This window comes from Balaenoptera physalus (assembly GCF_965194825.1).
Source record: "Balaenoptera physalus genome assembly, chromosome: 13".
Taxonomy (NCBI): Eukaryota; Metazoa; Chordata; class Mammalia; order Artiodactyla; family Balaenopteridae; genus Balaenoptera; species Balaenoptera physalus.
The window spans coordinates 103,849,628-103,868,579 of record NC_138892.1 but is presented as its reverse complement, the minus strand read 5'-3'; the positions used below and the strand labels follow the sequence as shown (position 1 = coordinate 103,868,579).

The following is an 18,952-nucleotide window of genomic DNA, read 5'->3' as shown; positions in this document are numbered from 1 at the left end:
AAGCTGTGGGTTCAGAAGTAGAGGAAGGGGTGAAAAAAATTTGAAAGTCAGATAAGGGGACTGACCATCCCCCCCTCCCCCCTGGGTGTTTAACTGAACCAGCAGGACCTGAGTTGCTCTGGGGGTCCCACAGACACGAGTGCGGTAGGTTGCTAACCGCTGCTGGATGGGCTAATAGCTCCCAGAAAATGCAACTCACTTGGGCAACCATGAAGAGAACGCACAGGAGCCATTGTATCCATCTAATATCACTAGACAGTTCAATCATCTACTGGCATAAAGAATACATTTTAAGCCACATATTATTAGAATGTGTGGCTGACAAGCATGTTTGTATCCATCAGGATGACAAACATATTTATAATTAGATCATAAGTCATGGTATCTCTTGGTCAAGAATTACCTGGATTAGTTACCAATTGCTGTGTAATAAAATCGTCACAAACTTAGTGGCTCAAAGCAGGATCCATCTATCATCTCACAGTTCCTGTGGGTTGGGAGCCCATGCCTGGCTCAGCCGGGTCTTCTGTAAGGCTGCCGTCAGGGTGTTGGCCAGGGCTGGGCTCTCCTCTAGGGTTGGCCGGGGACAGGTCTGCTTCCAAGCTCGTGTGGTTGCTAACGGCACTCAGTTCCGTCAAGTCTTCCAGACGGAGGAAGCACTCAGCTTTTTCTGGCTCTCAGTTGGGAGCTGCCCTCAGTGTCTTGCCGTGTGACCTCTCCCTCTGGTGGCCTGATTCTTCAAAGCCAGCGAGACAGTGCATCTCCCAGCAAGACGGACACTACCTGCTTATGTAACGTAATGACACACGTGTAGTCGTGCACATGCTGTCCTCTTTGTCACAGCCTATTGGTTAGAAGGAGGTTTCAAGCCCACCCTCAGGGGAGGGGATTAGGGAGACATGTGAATGGCAGGAGTCAGGCCTCATGGGGGCCCCTGAGAGTCTGTCCACCACATTGCCTTACATCCAGCACCAGGACAGAGGGCAGTCATGGGAAGCTAAGTCCAGCGAGACCGGCCCAGGCCATGGCGTCGCTTGGGACTTCTGCATTTTCCCTGGGGATAAAGGAGCAGGGGCTCTTGGGCTTCCCTAGTGGCACAGTGGTTAAGAATCCGCCTGCCAATGCAGGGGACAAGGGTTCGAGCCCTGGTCCGGGAAGATCCCACATGCCGCGGAGCAACTAAGCCCGTGCACCACAACTACTGAGCCTGAGCTCTAGAGCCCATGAGCCACAACTACTGAGCCTGCGTGCCACAACTACTGAAGCCCGTGCGCCTAGAACCCATGCTCCACAACAAGAGAAGCCACCGCAATGAGAAGCCCGCACACTGCAACGAAGAGTAGCCCCCACTCGCTGCACCCAGAGAAAGCCCGCACACAGCAACAAAGACCCAACGCAGCCAAAAATAAAATAAAAAAAAAATTAAAAAAAAGGAGCAGGGGCCCTCCTCTGGTCCCTTCAGGAGGACTTCCTGAAGGAGGTAGGATTTCTGGCACTGTCTGAGCGACAGGAGAGAAGCAGTTTGGTAGACGTCTAAGGAAGATTGTTTTATATGAACGGTTTGGGGGTGCATAGAGATGGGAGTAGGAAGACTGAATGTACACTCTTTAAAAAGTGGTTCCAGAGTGTGGTCTCTGAGTCAACAGGCTGTGCACTTTCCAGCCATGGGTCCAGCCTGCCCAGGCGATTTTGCTTTTTTCTTCTCTTGCAGGTGTGGCAATGCAGTGGGAGAGTCAAGGTCTTGCCCTGCTCCCGGGTTGCCCACCTGGAGAGACACCACAAGCCCTACTCCTTGGACCTGAGTATTCCCTTGAAGCAAAATGCCCTGAGAGTGGCTGAAATCTGGATGGATGAGTACAAAGACATGGTCTACATGGCCTGGAACATACCTCTCCAGTTTCGTCCCGGACTTGAACAGAAGCAGAGATGGATGAAGGAGGAAGAGGTGGTGGTCACGGCGGGAAATGGGAAGGGATAAAGCAGAAGTGCCATCCCAGCCCTAAAGAATTAAAGTCAAGTCCCGATAGGGTGAGGATAATGATATTAGCATTTATGTCCCAGGACTAAGTTCCAGGCACTCATGACTCATCACAACGTACCTCTGGTGTAAGGCTTATTTTTATTATTTTAAGTTTTCAGATAAAGAAACTGAAGCACAGAGTGGAAAGGAAGTTGCTTAAGGTAATAAAGTCGTAAGAGCAGAGATAGGATTCAAACCAAGGAAACTTCTAGATTCCATGTCCTTCATCCGTCATCTATACTGGAGGATTCCTTGTGGGGCAGGGTTGGGCATGGATCCACTGTCTAAAGAGGACATAAACATGGCGGTTGGGGTGTGGGATGGTGGGAGCCGGCACCGGAATCCTGTTGGATGCACGTGAATGAAGATGACCTTCTTGGCTAAGGCCACATCATTTGCCCTAGTCCCCAAGGCCGGCATGACATGCCGTCTCTGTTCCCGAGCTGTGGCTCTGGGCTGAAGCATTCTTCCACTTTGATTGGCCACAGATACCACTTCTAGAAAATCTCCTTTAACCTCCAAATCTTGCTGCCAGAATATTCCTTTTGGAAGCCTTTTCTGGACATCATGAGGAATATTTTGTGCCTGATTGATGTGAATATTATCTCAAATAGGAGCAGTCTGCATCAGCTTGCTAATGATGAGACGTAAACCCTGCTACGCAGGCTTTGCAAGTGCCTTTGAAACTAGCAGATATTCCTAGGGGTCAAGCTACTTCCACTTTCCCTGGAAAACTATAAATGATTAAGGATATCTCACAGGGTATCAGGGAAACACTCAGTTCCCTCATGCATTATCCGTACCCTTTGGTGGAGTCAAGGGTGTTGCAAGGTGCAGACATGTTCCGTGTTTTATTTGCAGAACTCCAGAATCGATTTTGGAGACGTTTCTTCCAGAATGGCACTCCAGAAGAAACTGAAATGCAAAACTTTTGACTGGTATCTGAAAAATGTTTATCCAGTCCTGAAACCAATCCATAGCACTGCGGGCTACGGAAGAGTAGGTTTCATGAAATTGCATTTCAGATTTTAAATGTTTGGATATAAAAGACCATGAGACCTGAATCATTGCATGACTGCCTGGAAAGGGTTTCCAAAAGCCATCCTCCCCGATTCCCTACCTACCCCCAACTCCTTCCTCTACTTTTTGCCCTTGAACCCTCTCAGTTTCCCTTCCTCTCTTGCTCCCCAGTCCCCATCTACTCCTTCTCTCTGCCTCTGGTTCCTTACTTTGCAAACCACAGCCCCTGCTCTGACACTCACAGTTTCTCAGCCAGTCAGGGCGTGTGGCCTCACCCACCTGATGGCAGGTGTAGGAGCCTCTTCCTTATATATGCTCTGATGCTCTGACGGGGTGTGTGTTCCCAGGAAGCGGGCATCACAGCAGAGCCTCACTTCAGCTTAGAAAGTAGCTGCCGGGATCCCAAATTCCCACTCCCTTTGGCATCCTTAGAGTACTGGGCAAAATGCAGGGCCTGGGGAGGCTTGGGGACCCTCCTTCTCTGCCTCTTTCCAACAGTGTTGCCTTGCGTTTTGCTCCTTCAGATGAAAAACCCATTGGATGAAAGTGTCTGCCTGGACCAGGGAGCTATTCCAGGCAACAGCCGATCATGTGTTACTGCCATCAGTACAGTTCCCAGGTATCTTCCCTGCCCCGGCAGGTGAGTCTGTTGTGGCTCACCCCCTGCTAGCCTTTGCCAGATTGGGACTTGGTGTTAGATGATGGGGAAGCAGGTGCTGAGCATCCCGGGTAATGGGTAAGGATGAAGCCTGAACCCGTGCTTGTAACTAAGCACTTCCAAGTTCATGTGAGCAGTCATTGCGTTTCAGGTACAGGGAGACTAGGCAGAAAGGCTGTGCTCTGGCACGTTCATTCTCCGAGGTCATATCTTCATCGAAAAAAACCTCCGATCTCTTCCTTTTCCCCTCCTCCCACCGCCCCTTCTATCCGCCCGCTGCCCCTTGTATGCCCTGGAAGGTGGACAGGTGATGTTACCTGTGGCTCCTTCCGTAGAGAAGGAAACAGAGGGCTAGAGAAGAGTCAGGCTGAACGGAAGCCCCTCCTGGGGTAGGAGAGGTCTGGCACCACGTGGAGGGTGCCCCAGGGGACTTTTTCCGCCTATCATGTTACTTTGCATGTTGCCCTCACAGGAACTTTTTGAGGTCTGCAGGACAGATTGAATTTCCATTTGAGAAAATTAAAAAATGGAGATACAGAAACAACCTATTTGTCCAAGCTCACCGAGCAAGGCAGTGAGAGACTGAGAATTTGAAAGGTTTCCTGACAACAAGCCCTTAGCTGGGACTTATAATGACAGCTTCTGAAGTTCAGTTGTGTCGTTTTTGTTTTTGTTTTCAAAGATAAGCTCCCTCATCTATGCAGGAATTGATTCTGTTGGAGCCTTTGTATGGCAGGAAGCAGGTTAGTGTCCGTCCTTCATGCCTGGTCTTCTTTCTAGAATCAGCTGGGGATGAGGGGGGGTCAGAGAAGGGTGCAGAGGTGACTCTTTGTTACCCACGAAAGTGCAGTGGTCCCCCCGTGGTGACCAGGTGTCTAGGGGAGCCAAGAGCAGTCTTTATGCCCTCTGTAATGTCAAGGGCATCCCCACTGAGTCTCCATGGCAAATCCCCTTGTCCTCTTGCAGAATGTCTACTACCACCTCACTGGGGAAGTCTATGTGGGAACACTGATTGCTGAGACAGACATTGATGACTGCTGTCTGACACACCCTGGCAAAGGGGAGAAACCTACTTTAGAGCCATGTTCCAAGGCAGTCAAAAATAGACTGCACATACACTGGGATTTTAAACCGGTGAGTCAAGTGTTGTTTTTTTTAAAGATAGTTATATTAAAATATAGTCTGAGAGGTTCAGATTTGATCTAGTAGTGTTTTAGAAAGATTAATTTTGTAGCAGTGTATAGGGAAAAGACTAGAAATTTTTCTAGTCTGGGCATGAAATACTGAGTCTGTCGACTAAGGCGGGGTGGCCAAGGGGAAAAGATATTGGAATGTGTTGTAACTTAACAGTTAAGAGTTTGCCTTCAAATCCTAGTTCAGTCACTTTTAGCTATTTCCTTTTTCTTTTTCTTTTTTTAAACATCTTTATTGGAGTATAATTGCTTTACAATGTTGTGCTAGTTTCCACTGTACAACAAAGCCAATCAGCTATACGTATACATACATCCCCATATCTCCGCCCTCTTGCATCTCCCTCCCACTCTCCCCATCCCACCCCTCCAGGAGTTCACAAAGCACAGAGCTGATCTCCCTGTGCTATGTGGCTGCTTCCCACTAGCTATCTATTTTTTTTTTAACATCTTTATTGGAGTATAATTGCTTTACAATGGTGTGTTAGTTTCTGCTTTATAACAAAGTGAACCAGTTATACACATACATATGTTCCCATATCTCTTCCCTCTTGCGTCTCCCTCCCTCCCACCCTCCCTATCCCACCCCTCTAGGTGATCACAAAGCACCGAGCTGATCTCCCTGTGCTATGTGGCTGCTTCCCACTAGCTATCTATTTTACGTTTGGTAGTGTATATATGTCCATGCCACTCTCTCACTTCGTCCCGGCTTACACTTCACCCTCCGCATGTCCTCAAGTCCACTCTCTAGTAGGTCTGTGTCTTTATTTTCTCATCCTCTCTGAGACTCAGTATCTTCATCTCTAAAACGGAGATGATAATTTCTACTTTACGAGCCTGTGGAGATGATTAAATGGGATAATGTATGTAAAGTATTTAGCATGGCGCCCGGTACATAGAAAGCATTCAATACTATTAGCTGTTGTGATTAGCCTTATTATTAATGATAACCAGAGAGTCTGGAGCACTAGGATGAAATTCGACAGGCACTGATGTAAGAGCCCTGATTTAACATCATCATCAACTGACTAAGAACAGGGTGGAGGGAATCTGGCAGAAGTCACATGACAGTGGCATGAGGGACATGGCTGACCACGTCTACATGTGAATTAACTATGTGTTGGAGCTGCATTCCTAAGCCACGTTGGCAGTAATGAGATGTCTTGAGGGAGAGAGAGGGGTAATACTTTGTCTGTGAATATATCTCTGAGCATCTTGGTGCTGTGTGAGCTTAGGTTCACATTGTAAGAGACACGGACAGTCTAACAGTAATTGCTCACTTAAAGCTAATAACCCCTTGAGGAATGCTATGGACTGTCTCCAGGAAAACATTTATAGGCACCTATGTGAACGATTGTGCTAATGTTTTGTTGAAGTTTTTTTTTTTTTTTTTTTTGTCTAAGTTCATTAGAGATGACGGTCTGCAGTTCTCTTGTTTTTGTTTTGATACTGTCTTCGTTTTTAGTATCAGGTTGATACTGGTCTCATAAAGTGCGTTGGGAAGTGTTCCTTCTTTCTGTTGATAAAATTAGTCATGTTGACAAATATTACAGAAGAGGCCAGTTTCTGGAAGAGGCATTGTCTGGAAGAGATTTTCTGGAAGAGATTGTCTTTAATTGGTGTTAGTCTATCTTTAAATTTTTGCCATAATTCTTTAGGGAAACCATATGGACCTGGATTTTTTTTTTTCAGAACCTTTTAAATTATGAGTTGAATTTTTAAAAAATGATATAGGGCTATTCAGATTATTTCGTCTTGATTGAGTTTGGTGGTTTATGGTTTCTGAGAAACTGTTCCACTTCTTCAAATTCATGAGTATAAAGTTATTTGTAGTATTTGATTTATTTACTTATTTACTTATTTTTATTTAGATATAATGGACATATAACATTATATTAACTTCAGGTGCACAGCATAATGACATGATTTATATGTATATTGCAAAGTAAGCACCACAGTAAGTCTAGTTAACGTTCTTCATCATACACAGTTACAGTTTTTCTCTTGTGATGAGAACTTTAAAGGGGTTTTTCAATTTAATAAATTCCCTTAAACATTACAGACTGTATTTATAAATTTAATACATTAAATTTTCTTTTTTAAGAACTTCAGTTATCTTGACTTTAAATTGAATGATTTCTTAAGTTCTGTTAAATGTTTCAAAAGTGTTTGCAATCCAGTAAAATTTCAACATAAAATCACAGATTTATTTAATTACACATTTTAAAATTGGTATCACAAGGTTAATCTGTAAGACAGTTTTTCTTAAACATAGTAAGTACTTAAAAATAGTAAATGTACACAGAATCTTTAGCAATTATTATGTGTTTGATTCCTTTCACATCTCAACTTTATCTTAAATCTCCAGATAGTATTTATGCTAAAGAAACAATGATGACATCCCAAATATTTTGAAGGTTGTCTTTCCAAGAGAATTTTGGAAGATCACTTACTTTCTTAGCGGGCTGAAGTTGCTGATAGAATAGAGATCTTGGCTGGTATGAGATCTGGAGCTGCAGGACATGCAGGGGAATTCAGCCCACCACTCTGATGTCCAGGCTGGGTCCCTTTGTACGATCACTATGTCAAGAATTCCAAAAGTTAAAGAGGGAGACACTCATGTCGCTCCTGGTGCATTACCTGACTTCAAGTCAGGTTGAAGTCCCTTCATTCCATCTAATCTCTTCATACCCATCTTATCTCTTAGGACCACAGCTCTTTCAGATGTGAAAATGATGTTTGATGGAATCTTGGGTCCCTTTTGTGCTCTACTTTCTTTGTAGACACAAATCGCACAATCATTCTACTAAAAAGTTACCAAAGATGTTTCCCAGAACTGAGAGGGAGGGAAAACTCGATAATTCCTTTGTTGTCTTCCAATTCCATGATTAATGTTTTGAGTCAACCAGAAGAGGTTCAGACCTCTGAAAACCACAGGAGAGATGGTGCCAGTGACTGAGAAGGGACTTGTTTGGAGAGAGAAGGCCAGTTTGAGGTATCTGGACTTTCACATGAGGAGCACGGAGGGGAAAGGAGAGACAAAGCTGATATAATGGAGAATTTGAGTGACAGTCATTGTTCAGAAGTCTTTTGGATAGAGTGACAGCAGAGGATCTCTGGGAGAGGTAGTGAGAAGGAGGAGGCCACTTGTAGTTGGGTTTGAGAAGTGAATAGGAAGAGATCCCTGAGGGAGGGCACTCACGCGTGCTGGAGGGCACAGCTCCAGAAAGGTCTGACACTAACCAGAATCCCCAAATTGATTAGGCCCCCTTTTAAGGCACTAATTCTCTTTTAAGACAATATTTTAATTTAAGGAATAATATAGAATGTAGATCAAGATTAATATAGAAAATATGTTAATAGTTATAGCAAAATATTAGGAAAGATTAAATGTCCAACAGTAGGGGAGATTTTTGTTCATCCCTTGAACTGAATATTATATAGTCATTCAAATTATATTCTCAAAAAATGTGTTTTCTAAAAAGTTAATGACACTGGAAAATGCACATGATACAATGTTAAATTTCAAAAACAGGGTATAAAAGCCATATAGACAATGTTATCTTAAGCTAAAAAAATGAGCACATATTCTTTTTGTACAAGTGAAAAAGAATCAAAAAATCTTTTAAAAAGTGGCAGGCCATACCTCTTAAATACAAACCAAACCAAAAATGTATAAGATCCAGATGAACACATGTAAGAGAAACCAGAGGGGAAGAGTCTGAAGACATGTAAGGAATATTGCCAAAGTACATGTCACATGGAAGTGGAGAGAAAATAGAAAAAAAAAAAAAGACCATTGATTTTATCTGCAAGGTCACAATAAATTGTAATTGCCAATATTTATTGAGTACATATTATGTACCAGACATTGGGTTAAACATTACCTAATTTAGTCCTTACTCAAATCTTATGAGAAGTATTACCATTAGCTCTACTTTACCTATGAAGTAACTAAAACACAGAGAAGTCAAATAATATTCCAAGGTCACATAGCATAGTAAATATCCAGGGTTCAAACACAGAATCTTATCTACTGTTTTTGCCACACTGCTTGGGAAGTTTGATTCTGAAAGGGAGAAAAACACTGAATGCTGGTTGAAAAAGATGATAGAGTTAAGGAACATTTTTTCCCCTCGAATATTGGGACATTTGGATATATTTAAAGTCATAGAAAAGGAATCTGCCAAGAGGGAGAAATAAGAGAAGGATGTTAGACAGGAAGGGTGTTTGTTTCTCTGGCATCGAGGATGGCTGGCTCCAAGCACAGGGGGCTGATAGTAGAGACAGAGGCAGGGCAGCTCCTTTGAGACCACCCCTGAGCAGCACCCCGAGATTGCTCATGGCATTTGGGAGGGACGAGATTGGCTGGAAGCAAGGTCTTCTTGACAAAGGGAAAAACAAAGGCATTTAGTGAAAGTGAGGGTCAAGGGCTGGGGCAGAAGGAAAAAGCGTGCTAAGGAGGCTTGGAAGAGTAACCCTAAGGAGTAAGCCAAGTTCTGAGGCCAGACTGCTCTAAACCCTTTTTAGGGGCCAGGCCTGCTCAGTTGGTGGACCCTCTCCAGGAGCGCTCTGTGGTCTGGGAATGGGGCCCAGAGAAAGGAGCGGTGGGAGTGATGTGGGCAGTTCAAGAATAGGAGGGCATAATTCCAAAAGAGTCATGTACCACAATGTTCATTGCAGCTCTATTTACAATAGCCAGGACATGGAAGCAACCTAAGTGTCCACCGACAGATGAATGGATAAAGAAGATGTGGCACATATATACAATGGAATATTACTCAGCCATAAAAAGAAACGAAATTGAGTTATTTGTAGTGAGGTGGATGGACCTAGAGTCTGTCATGCAGAGTGAAGTAAGTCAGAAAGAGAAAAACAAATACCGTATGCTAACACATATATATATGGAATTAAAAAAAATAAAATAAAGGTTCTGAAGAACCTAAGGGCAGGACAGGAATAAACATGCAGGCGTAGAGAATGGACTTGAGGACACGGGGAGGGGGAAGGGTAAGCTGGGACAAAGTGAGAGAGTGGCACTGACATATATACACTACCAAATGTAAAATAGATAGCTAGTGGGAAGCAGCCGCATAGCACAGGGAGATCATCTCGGTGCTTTGTGACCACCTAGAGGGGTGGGATAGAGAGGGTGGGAGGGAGACGCAAGAGGGAGGAGATATGGGGATAAATGTATACGTATAGCTGATTCACTTTGTTATAAAGCAGAAACTAACACACCATTGTAGAGCAATTATACTCCAATAAAGATGTTAAAAAAAAAATAGAAAAGAATAGGAGGGCAGCCCTGAATGACCGATGCTGGATGGATGCACCCAGGGAGGTGGGAGGTGGTGGCCAGAGGGAGTCCAGGGTGGCCAGGGACGGAGGCAGGTGAGAGTGGGGGAGCAGGGTTGGTGGGGGCCGTTGGCGATTGGAAGAGATGAGAGGAAGGGAGGCGGGGTCAGAGAGGGAGCAGAGATTTGGATGTAGAGCTGCAGCCCTGCTTGGTGTTAAGCAAACACGAGGTGGGGACAGGTCATGGAGGTGGCGCAGTGAGATCCGGGCTTCTCACCAGACGTCCACATGTATGCTGTGAACTCTGAGGGCAAAGGGAACCACTTCACCCAGACACTAAGGTAGATTCCTGCAGAGGGCTGGAGAGGGGCATGGGGAGGGAAGAGTCAGGAGAACAGAACAGGACACATGGCATGACCGTCAGTGTCAAGGTGAGCAGATAAGGAGTAAAGAGGTCGGGGGCGTTGGAGGTGGCACAAGGGAGCACAGAGAAGGACGCCCTCCCTCCCCTGTTCCCCGTTAGGATGGGGAGGGATGGAGATGAACTAATATCTATTGCACATCTTCCGTGTCAGGCACTGAGCTCAATAAATATTAACCCCAACATCAACTCTAGACCCATTTTAGAGATGAGGAAATTGAGACTTAGCTTAGGTAATTTGCCCACATCTCTCTCTTCACCGTGGAACAGAGACCCAACGCAGACTCTTTGGCTTTAAAGCCCTTAATGTTTCCAGCAGTAAACCTTGGTGAAGCTCCCACAACAGGGGAGGCAGGAACTGCCTCCCTCCCCAGAGAAAACAGGTGGAGAAAATAGGCTGAGAGTCCTGAACAGAGCTGCCACTCCAGTCCCACCACCGGAGTCCCTTGCTGAGGAGGCGGGGGAGGGAGGGGGGAGAGTTCTGATGGGTTTCACGGGCTCGGGGATGAAGACGTAGAAAGGAGGTCAAGTGGAGAAGGGCCACAGCTCTTCAAGCTGCATCCTGCCTTGCCAGCCATGCTGACCTGATGCTTCCAGCTCAGGAGATACGGATGAGAACATAGGAACCCAGCACAGCGTTTCTTACTCCCGGGTCTGGGGTTAGTTTGCGGTGGGACTAAGAGAGAAAGCACCGGGTGATCTAACTCAGCACTCGGCTTCGTTTCTCCACTGGGTGACTCGTAGAGGATTGAGGGAGCCCTTGGGCTTTTCTCTGAGCACAGCAGGGAGATGATGCTTCAATACCTTCACTTTTTCTCCTTCCATCCAGGGAAGAGCCGTCCTAAACAGAACCACCAAACGATGTGTGGAGACAAAGAGGGACACTTCAGGTGGCTACACGTTTGTTCTCCAGACCTGCACCACACAAGTGTGGACACTCCAGTACACTGTCGCCTGGGTTCTTGCCACAGGGATGGGTTCTGCTCAAAGTGGAGGAGAGGGAGAGAAAGAAGGTGTGTGTGTGTGTGTGTGTGCATGTGTGTTTACTGTGACTTCAGCCAGCACTGTCCTGAAAGGTGCAGCAAATCGACCCGTAATCTTTAAAAAAAATCCCTCCATCCATCCCCTCACAGCAGCTTTCTTCGGATTACCCCATCTCTCCCATAACAGAGACTCCAGGGGCTGAGGATAGGAGAGAACACACCTAACGGACTAATCCCACTCTGCCTCGTACCTGAGAACGGTGGAAAAATCCAAGTCCTTCCAAGTCTTTCTCTAAGGAGCTTATAACATTTAATAGGCTTGATTACCTGTTTCCTTCTACCATCCCTGAATGTTATGGAGAAAATGAGGCTTGAAACAGACAGGCATCACTTGTTGGGAAACAAAGAAGGGATTGTAGGTAAATACTAAAGACCAGGGGTCCTTACTGCTGCCCACTGGATAAATCCTTTCTTGTAAGTGGTGAGTTAGGAGGATCTGTCTAGGGGCGCCGGCTTTGGCAAGGTGTTAGGGGCTGGTGGGAGCGAGCATCACGGTGGGAGAGGAAGTAGGATGGCGCTGTGTGTGCTGTGTTGTTGGGTCCACCTTTCAAGTATGTCCTTTCTCCAGAGGGTCAACTTTTCCTCTTCATTTCACGTCAGGGTTACTTGGGTATGATTCTGGGAATCATCAGGCTTCCTTTAAGCATTAGGCAGACAAGACACTGATAATTCAGTGCAGAGTTAAATCAGCTAAGAGTTTTTCCAATAAGAAATGTACAAGTCATAAATATACAGCTTGATAAAATTTTCGCAGTGACCACGCGCATATCAAGGACTAAAACGTTGCCACGATTTAAGATTTTATGGTGCAAAAATTAAGGAAGAGGATAAATGTTGAGCAAATGTAGAACTTCTAGCTTCTGCCCAGCATGTTAAAGGGAAAATGCAATTCATAGCCAAGTTTTAAGAAAAGCATGTGCCCAACAGAAAAATGGGCAAAAGACACAATATCCTTAAGCAAAAGAAAAAATGTTTAACCTCACTCATAGAGTAATGCAAATTTAAACTGTACTGAGATCATTTTTCACTTAACTTGGTGAAAATTAAAAAATATGATGGCACATTCTGGTTGGCAGGGCTGTGGGAAACAGGCAATCTCATACTTTGATGGTAGGGATTCAAACTGGTACAGACCTTTTGGGAGGGATATTTGGCAATATCTAAAGATACTATATGTGCATTTTCTATTTGTGCCAGTAATTCTGCCTCTAGGTACTTACAGCTCCAAAAACAAGAAAATACTTACGTACATAATAATTCTTTGCAGTATTGATTGTGATTGTAAAATGTTGGAAACAAACCGTATGCTCAAACATCAGGGAGTGGTCCACCCAATGGGGTGCAGCTGTAAAAAAGAACGAGGACCATGTTTTGAATGGATATGGAGTGATGTCCAGTGCGAAAGAAGAAAAACAGTCTAGAGTATGGGTCTTTTAGGTAAGAAATGAGGGGGAAAGATACATGTATCTGTTCATTTCTGGTTAATCTGCATGATTAACCAGAAACTAATGAGACTGGTGACTAATGGGTGGTGGGGGCTGGGAATGGGGTGGAAAGGACTGGGTATGGGAACAGGATAGAAGGGGTGTGGCAGGGGAGTGACGCTTTTCAAACTACAATTATTAATTGTAGACTTTTAGAACCACGTTATATTTCATATGCTCAAAACACACATACGGGAAAACCAGTAAGGTTAGAGGAAACCCAAAATGGAGTACAAATAAAAACAAGTGAACTTAACTATATTTTGATATTTTAACTGAATGCACATACCCTCTGAGAACACTTAGCATCTAGCATCCAGATCTTGGTTTCTTAATATTTTCCAGTAAAAGGAATTAGGGCTCCCTGGAGAAATAGCTGATTTTAGGGCTTGGGGACTGGGACATTTTCCCATGTTGGGAAATAAGGAACTTCTCAAAGAATGATGGGAACAAGTCACAGACTACAGCAGCCAGGTTCCAGGGGCTCCCACTGGCCAAATCTAAGACAACTTGAGCATTAAACTACACAATGATTTTATTATATAGACTATAAGCCATAGAATAAATTAAGAATCCATGAGTCCATACCGATGAGTGATTGGATAAATGGATGGATGGATAGATGGACGAATAAATGAATGAATGGGGGAAAAGGTAAAGCTCTTTCTGATAGTAGAAAGCCAACTAATAAATGTAGGAGAAATTATGGAATTAGAAATTTATTTGGCAACCCCCATAATTAAAATGGTTGCAGGCAAGAATTATCAATGGATGTTAAAACTAGTGGGTGATGAGAAACAGGATACATACAGAGTATCAAAGTAACTCCCCCAAAGATATTCATTAACTACAAAGGGAAAATAATAATTTCGTGGTGGAGAAACCGGGCAGACACCATCTTAACAAGATGATCAGTGTTAACATCACCAGTTACAGCAAAAATGGATATCATGTGCCTCCTGATATGATGCTCCCAGAAGAATACATCACTTCTGTGGTATTCCTGCCCAAAATACGGAACCTGAATCTATAATCTTGAGGAAATATCAGTTAAACCCAAACTGAGGGACATTCTTCAAAATAAATGGTCTTTATGCTTCATAAACGTCAGTCATTAAAAAAAAAAAAAAAAAAAAGACAGACTGAGGAACTGCCCCAGAGTAAAGGAGAGACAGGACAGGGCTTCCCTGGTGGTGCAGTGGTTGAGAATCTGCCTGCTAATGAAGGGGACACGGGTTCGAGCCCTGGTCTGGGAAGATCCCACATGCCACGGAGCAACTAGGCCCGTGAGCCACAACTACTGAGCCTGCGCGTCTGGAGCCTTTGCTCCGCAACAAGAGAGGCCGCGATAGTGAGAGGCCCGTGCACCGCGATGAAGAGTGGCCCCCGCTTGCCACAACTAGAGAAAGCCCTCGCACAGAAACGAAGACCCAACACAGCCAAAAATAAATAAAATTAAAAAAAAAAAAAAGAACCGTGTGCTCTGACATATCTCAAAATGGTTCCTTTAAAAAATAAAAGATAAAAAAGAGACAGGACAGGTGTCCTGATTTACCTCTCTTAATTGCAGCTGCTGCTTCTCTTGAATTCTGGCACTTTTTTCAAGAGAGATGGGCCTGAGGCTGTGGTCATGTATCTTGGGCCTGGTGGTCCCTTTTCTCCAGGCCCCAAGCACATTCCACACCAGCCTCGAACATCCCGATGCTGTTTAGGACAAGCACCTTCCTCATTTGTGCAAAACCTAAGAGAGAAAGGGCTGAGGGCTGGGTCATAACAAATTGAGATTCTAGCAGTTCTAAATTTAATCTCTTATAGAGTCCTTTTATTTTCCTTGTAATCCATTTTTACAATAGGAAATGTGCTTTTAGTTAACTCCTAATTTTAAGGAAACTTGTAAAGTCCGTTTATAGAGATTAAGTGAAATAGAGTTAGGCCAGTAATGTCCTGGTGAAAATTATCGCTAGGATTGGTGAATAAATCAACTTCTCATGACTTTAAGTTGTTATAATTTTAACAAACACAGGTTTTTTCCCTGCAAACATTTTGATAAGTGTAGTTTCAAGGAACAAACCTGTCTCAAGATTTCAAGTCTACTGTCCATGGAACTATAAAAATCAAATCTCTCAATATTACCAGAAAGGTGTTTGGCCTTCTTTCTTTTTTTTTTTTAAACATCTTTATTGGAGTATAATTGCTTTACAATGGTGTGTTAGTTCCTGCTTTATAACAAAGTGAGTCAGCTATACATACACATATACCCCCATATCTCTTCCCTCTTGCATCTCCCTCTCTCCCACCCTCGCTATCCCATCCCTCTAGGTGGTCACAAAGCACCGAGCTGATCTCCCTGTGTTATGCGGCTGCTTCCCACTAGCTATCTATTTTACGTTTGGTAGTGTATATATGTCCATGCCACTCTCTCACCCTGTCACATCTTACCCCTCCCCCTCCCCATATCCTCAAGTCCATTCTCTAGTAGGTCTGTGTCTTTATTCCCGTCTTGCCACTAGGTTCTTCATGACCTTTTTTTTTTCTCTTAGATTCCATATATATGTGTTAGCATACTGTATTTGTTTTTCTGACTTACTTCACTCTGTATGACAGACTCTAACTCCATCCATCTCACTACAAATAACTCAATTTCGTTTCTTTTTATGGCTGAGTAATATTCCATTGTATATATGTGCCACATCTTCTTTATCCATTCATCCGATGATGGACACTTAGGTTGCTTCCATGTCCTGGCTATTGTAAATAGAGCTGCTATGAACATTTTGGTACATGACTCTTTTTGAATTATGGTTTTCTCTGGGTATATGCCCAGTAGTGGGATTGCTGGGTCATATGGTAGTTCTATTTTTAGTTTTTTAAGGAACCTCCATACTGTTCTCCATAGTGGCTGTATCAATTTACATTCCCACCAACAGTGCAGGAGTGTTCCCTTTTCTCCACACCCTCTCCAGCATTTATTGTTTCTAGATTTTTGGATGATGGCCATTCTGACCCGTGTGAGAAGATATCGCATTGTAGTTTTGATTTGCATTTCTCTAATGATTAATGATGTTGAGCATTCTTTCATGTGTCTGTTGGCAATCTGTATATCTTCTTTGGAGAAATGTCTATTTAGGTCTTCTGCCCATTTTTGGATTGGGTTGTTTGTTTTTTTGTTATTGAGCTGCATGAGCTGCTTGTAAATCTTGGAGCTTAATCCTTTGTCAGTTGCTTTGTTTGGCCTTCTTAACAAAAAACCCTAGGCAGAAACTCAACTTTATGACAACAAGATAAGAAATAGGTGTAGTTTTCACTTTAATTGATGTAAGAGGTTGTGTCAGTATTCCCAATATTTTCCTTCTTTCTCTGACAAGTCATTACCGTAAGGTCAGGACTTGTCTTTTCCAAGTAACTTGTCAATGTTCTTCATTCTTTAAAGGTTCTTCATTAACTACTAAATGAGGCTGGTGGTTTCTGTTTCCAACAGAGTTTCTAGCCAAGGCTAAATTGCAGAAGACGGGCTTATGTTTTCCTGTTTTTGCAGGTGCTTTGTCCTGAGGCTGGCTGTAACCCCCAAGTCCCAGCTTCTCCCCCCAACCCCCATCAAGCTCTCTACTTCCTCTCCAGGGGCCCTGCTGGTGGGCCTTCCCCACCAGGCTTTCAGCTCATTTTGACTAGTGTTTCCATGTGAGAATTCTTTCCCAGCATTGCTTGGGAAATTTCTGTGTTTTTCCAAATTTCAAATTTCAAGAAAAAAACCAGTTGAAAAGTTAGGAAAACAAGAAAAAACTCTATAATTCTCCTGCAAGAATTAAAGCTTTATAAGTGACATAGAGATGTTACTGATTTGAAGGAATCCGTTGAAGTGCAATGGAACATGAGTGCAGGAACCACTGGCACATAGAGTCCAAGGTTAAGGGTGATAGTTTCTGAGACCAGGACAGGATCACTGAGAAGAAAAGCAGTGATGATCTAACCAGTTTGTCATCCATAAGCTATAGCCATGTTGTGTCTGTGACCTGCCTGTCTCTAATGGTGAGTAATTGTTGCAAATAATAATTAATGAATTTTACTAATTTCTGATACATTTTTATGCACTGTGTACTTTCTACAAATCTTGGAATGGTGTTCCAAGAAATAATAAATTTTGGGAGCAAAATAAGTCTTGAGCAATTTCAACGTATGATTCTAACCAGTGCTGTCAACTAGTTAACCTCTCACTAGGAGATCTGAATGTTACATTATTTAAATAATACACAGTAATATTTGCTAGTGTTTGAATATTTGCTATAGACTATAGTTTTCATAAATATGACTAAGCTTAATATTTCTTCTTTATCATACAACTTTTTATATATCCATGAGTAAAGAGTATAATTAATTTTAGAAACACTTAAAGAATAACTTATGATTTGGGGAATTCCTGAACATTCTCAAGAGTTCTAATTTTTGTTCCTGAATCCCAAAGATAGTATCTGTTGGTAAACTACTGGGAATACTACCTTAACATTGCTGGAACCTACAGGGTGGTCTCCCCCAATGTATTGCCCTGGGTTTTCCATTAAGCAATCAATCAAACAAGTTTCTTTCAAGATTTACTTATAAAAACTTGGTCCTTTTTCTTTTTTTCTTTTTTGCCAAAATTTTTAAAGCCAGTTCATTGAGGTATGAATGACATGTACACAATTAATGCACACAATTTAACGAGTTTGGGGTAAGTATAACCCGGGGAACCATCACTACCTTCAAGGCTACAGACATCCATTACCTCCCAAGGTTTTCTTTTGCCATTATTATTATTAATATTATTATTATTACTAGCACACTCGCCATAAGATTTTCCCTCTTAGGAAAATTTTAAGTATAAGATACAGAATTGTAAGCTATAGGCACTAGACTCTATAGTAGATCCCCAGAACTTATTCATCTTGCATAATTAAAACTTTATACCCTCTGACCATTATTTCCCTATTTCCTCCTTCTCCGACCCCTGGCAACTGCCGTTCTATTCTCTAACTCTATGCATTTGACTATTTTTAGATTCCACATGTAAATGAGATCATATGGTGTTTGTCCTTCTGTGTCTGGCTTATCTCACTTAGCATAATGTCCTCCGGGTCTATCCATGTTGTCACACATTTGCCAAGCTTTTAAAATTGCCTTTGACAAACGAGTTTCCCAGTGGTCTTTTCTTCTCAAGTCTGTGTGTGCCTGGGCTGTGGTTGGTTGGCCGGGAGAGCTATGGCTGCGTGAATAGCAGCCTGGAGGCAGCGTTTGGAGGGCTCCTGCTGGGGCACAGTGGTTCTCACGATTATAAGTATCTTCAACAATTTGTTCCCAGTGACTTTTTAATCAAGAGCTTCTCTCAAGGGCAGGAGAGTTCTGCTGAAGGTGGAGTAAAGTGTACTTCCCCACTTTCCTCTGATCAGTGGGGGAAAGGTCAAGATCTAGGACCATGGGTTACGACGACAGGGGCAAGAAGAGGAATCTGTAAATAGCACAAAGCTCCAGCATCATAATCTGGGGAACCCCTTTCTTCCAAAAGTCCCACCCCAAGCCCCATCATGGAACCCCTTCACCACCTGCTGGAGTCTTTCTGCACAGATTTGTAGCGGGTGCAGCAGAGGTGCCACAGATTCTGTGAAGAGGCGCTAGGACAGATGCTCTGCTTTCTAAGCCATGGGTCCTGCCACTCTCATGAGGGCTTCCCTTCCCCAGTTGGAGCCAGATGCTGGTCCTGGGAGGGTTACTGCTCTGGGGACTGGCTACCTGCCGAGCCTTGCTTTGCTCCACTGGGCTAGAACACTGCACTCCCGGAGTTGCCCAT

At 43.5% G+C, this 18,952-nt stretch overlaps 1 protein-coding gene across 1 annotated transcript; it reads left to right on the top strand.

Annotated features, from left to right (window-relative positions):
• Window positions 1–1,448: 1,448 nt before the first annotated feature.
• Window positions 1,449–16,683, top strand: GALNT8 (polypeptide N-acetylgalactosaminyltransferase 8; the record flags this gene model as incomplete). The annotated part of the gene is given in 7 exon segments (XM_082419278.1): window positions 1,449–1,974; window positions 2,782–3,019; window positions 3,565–3,619; window positions 3,622–3,659; window positions 4,665–4,832; window positions 11,437–11,620; window positions 16,670–16,683. Coding segments are annotated over 7 exon segments (1,119 nt in total). The 5' UTR covers window positions 1,449–1,552.
• Between the last annotated feature and the right edge of the window lie 2,269 nt (window positions 16,684–18,952).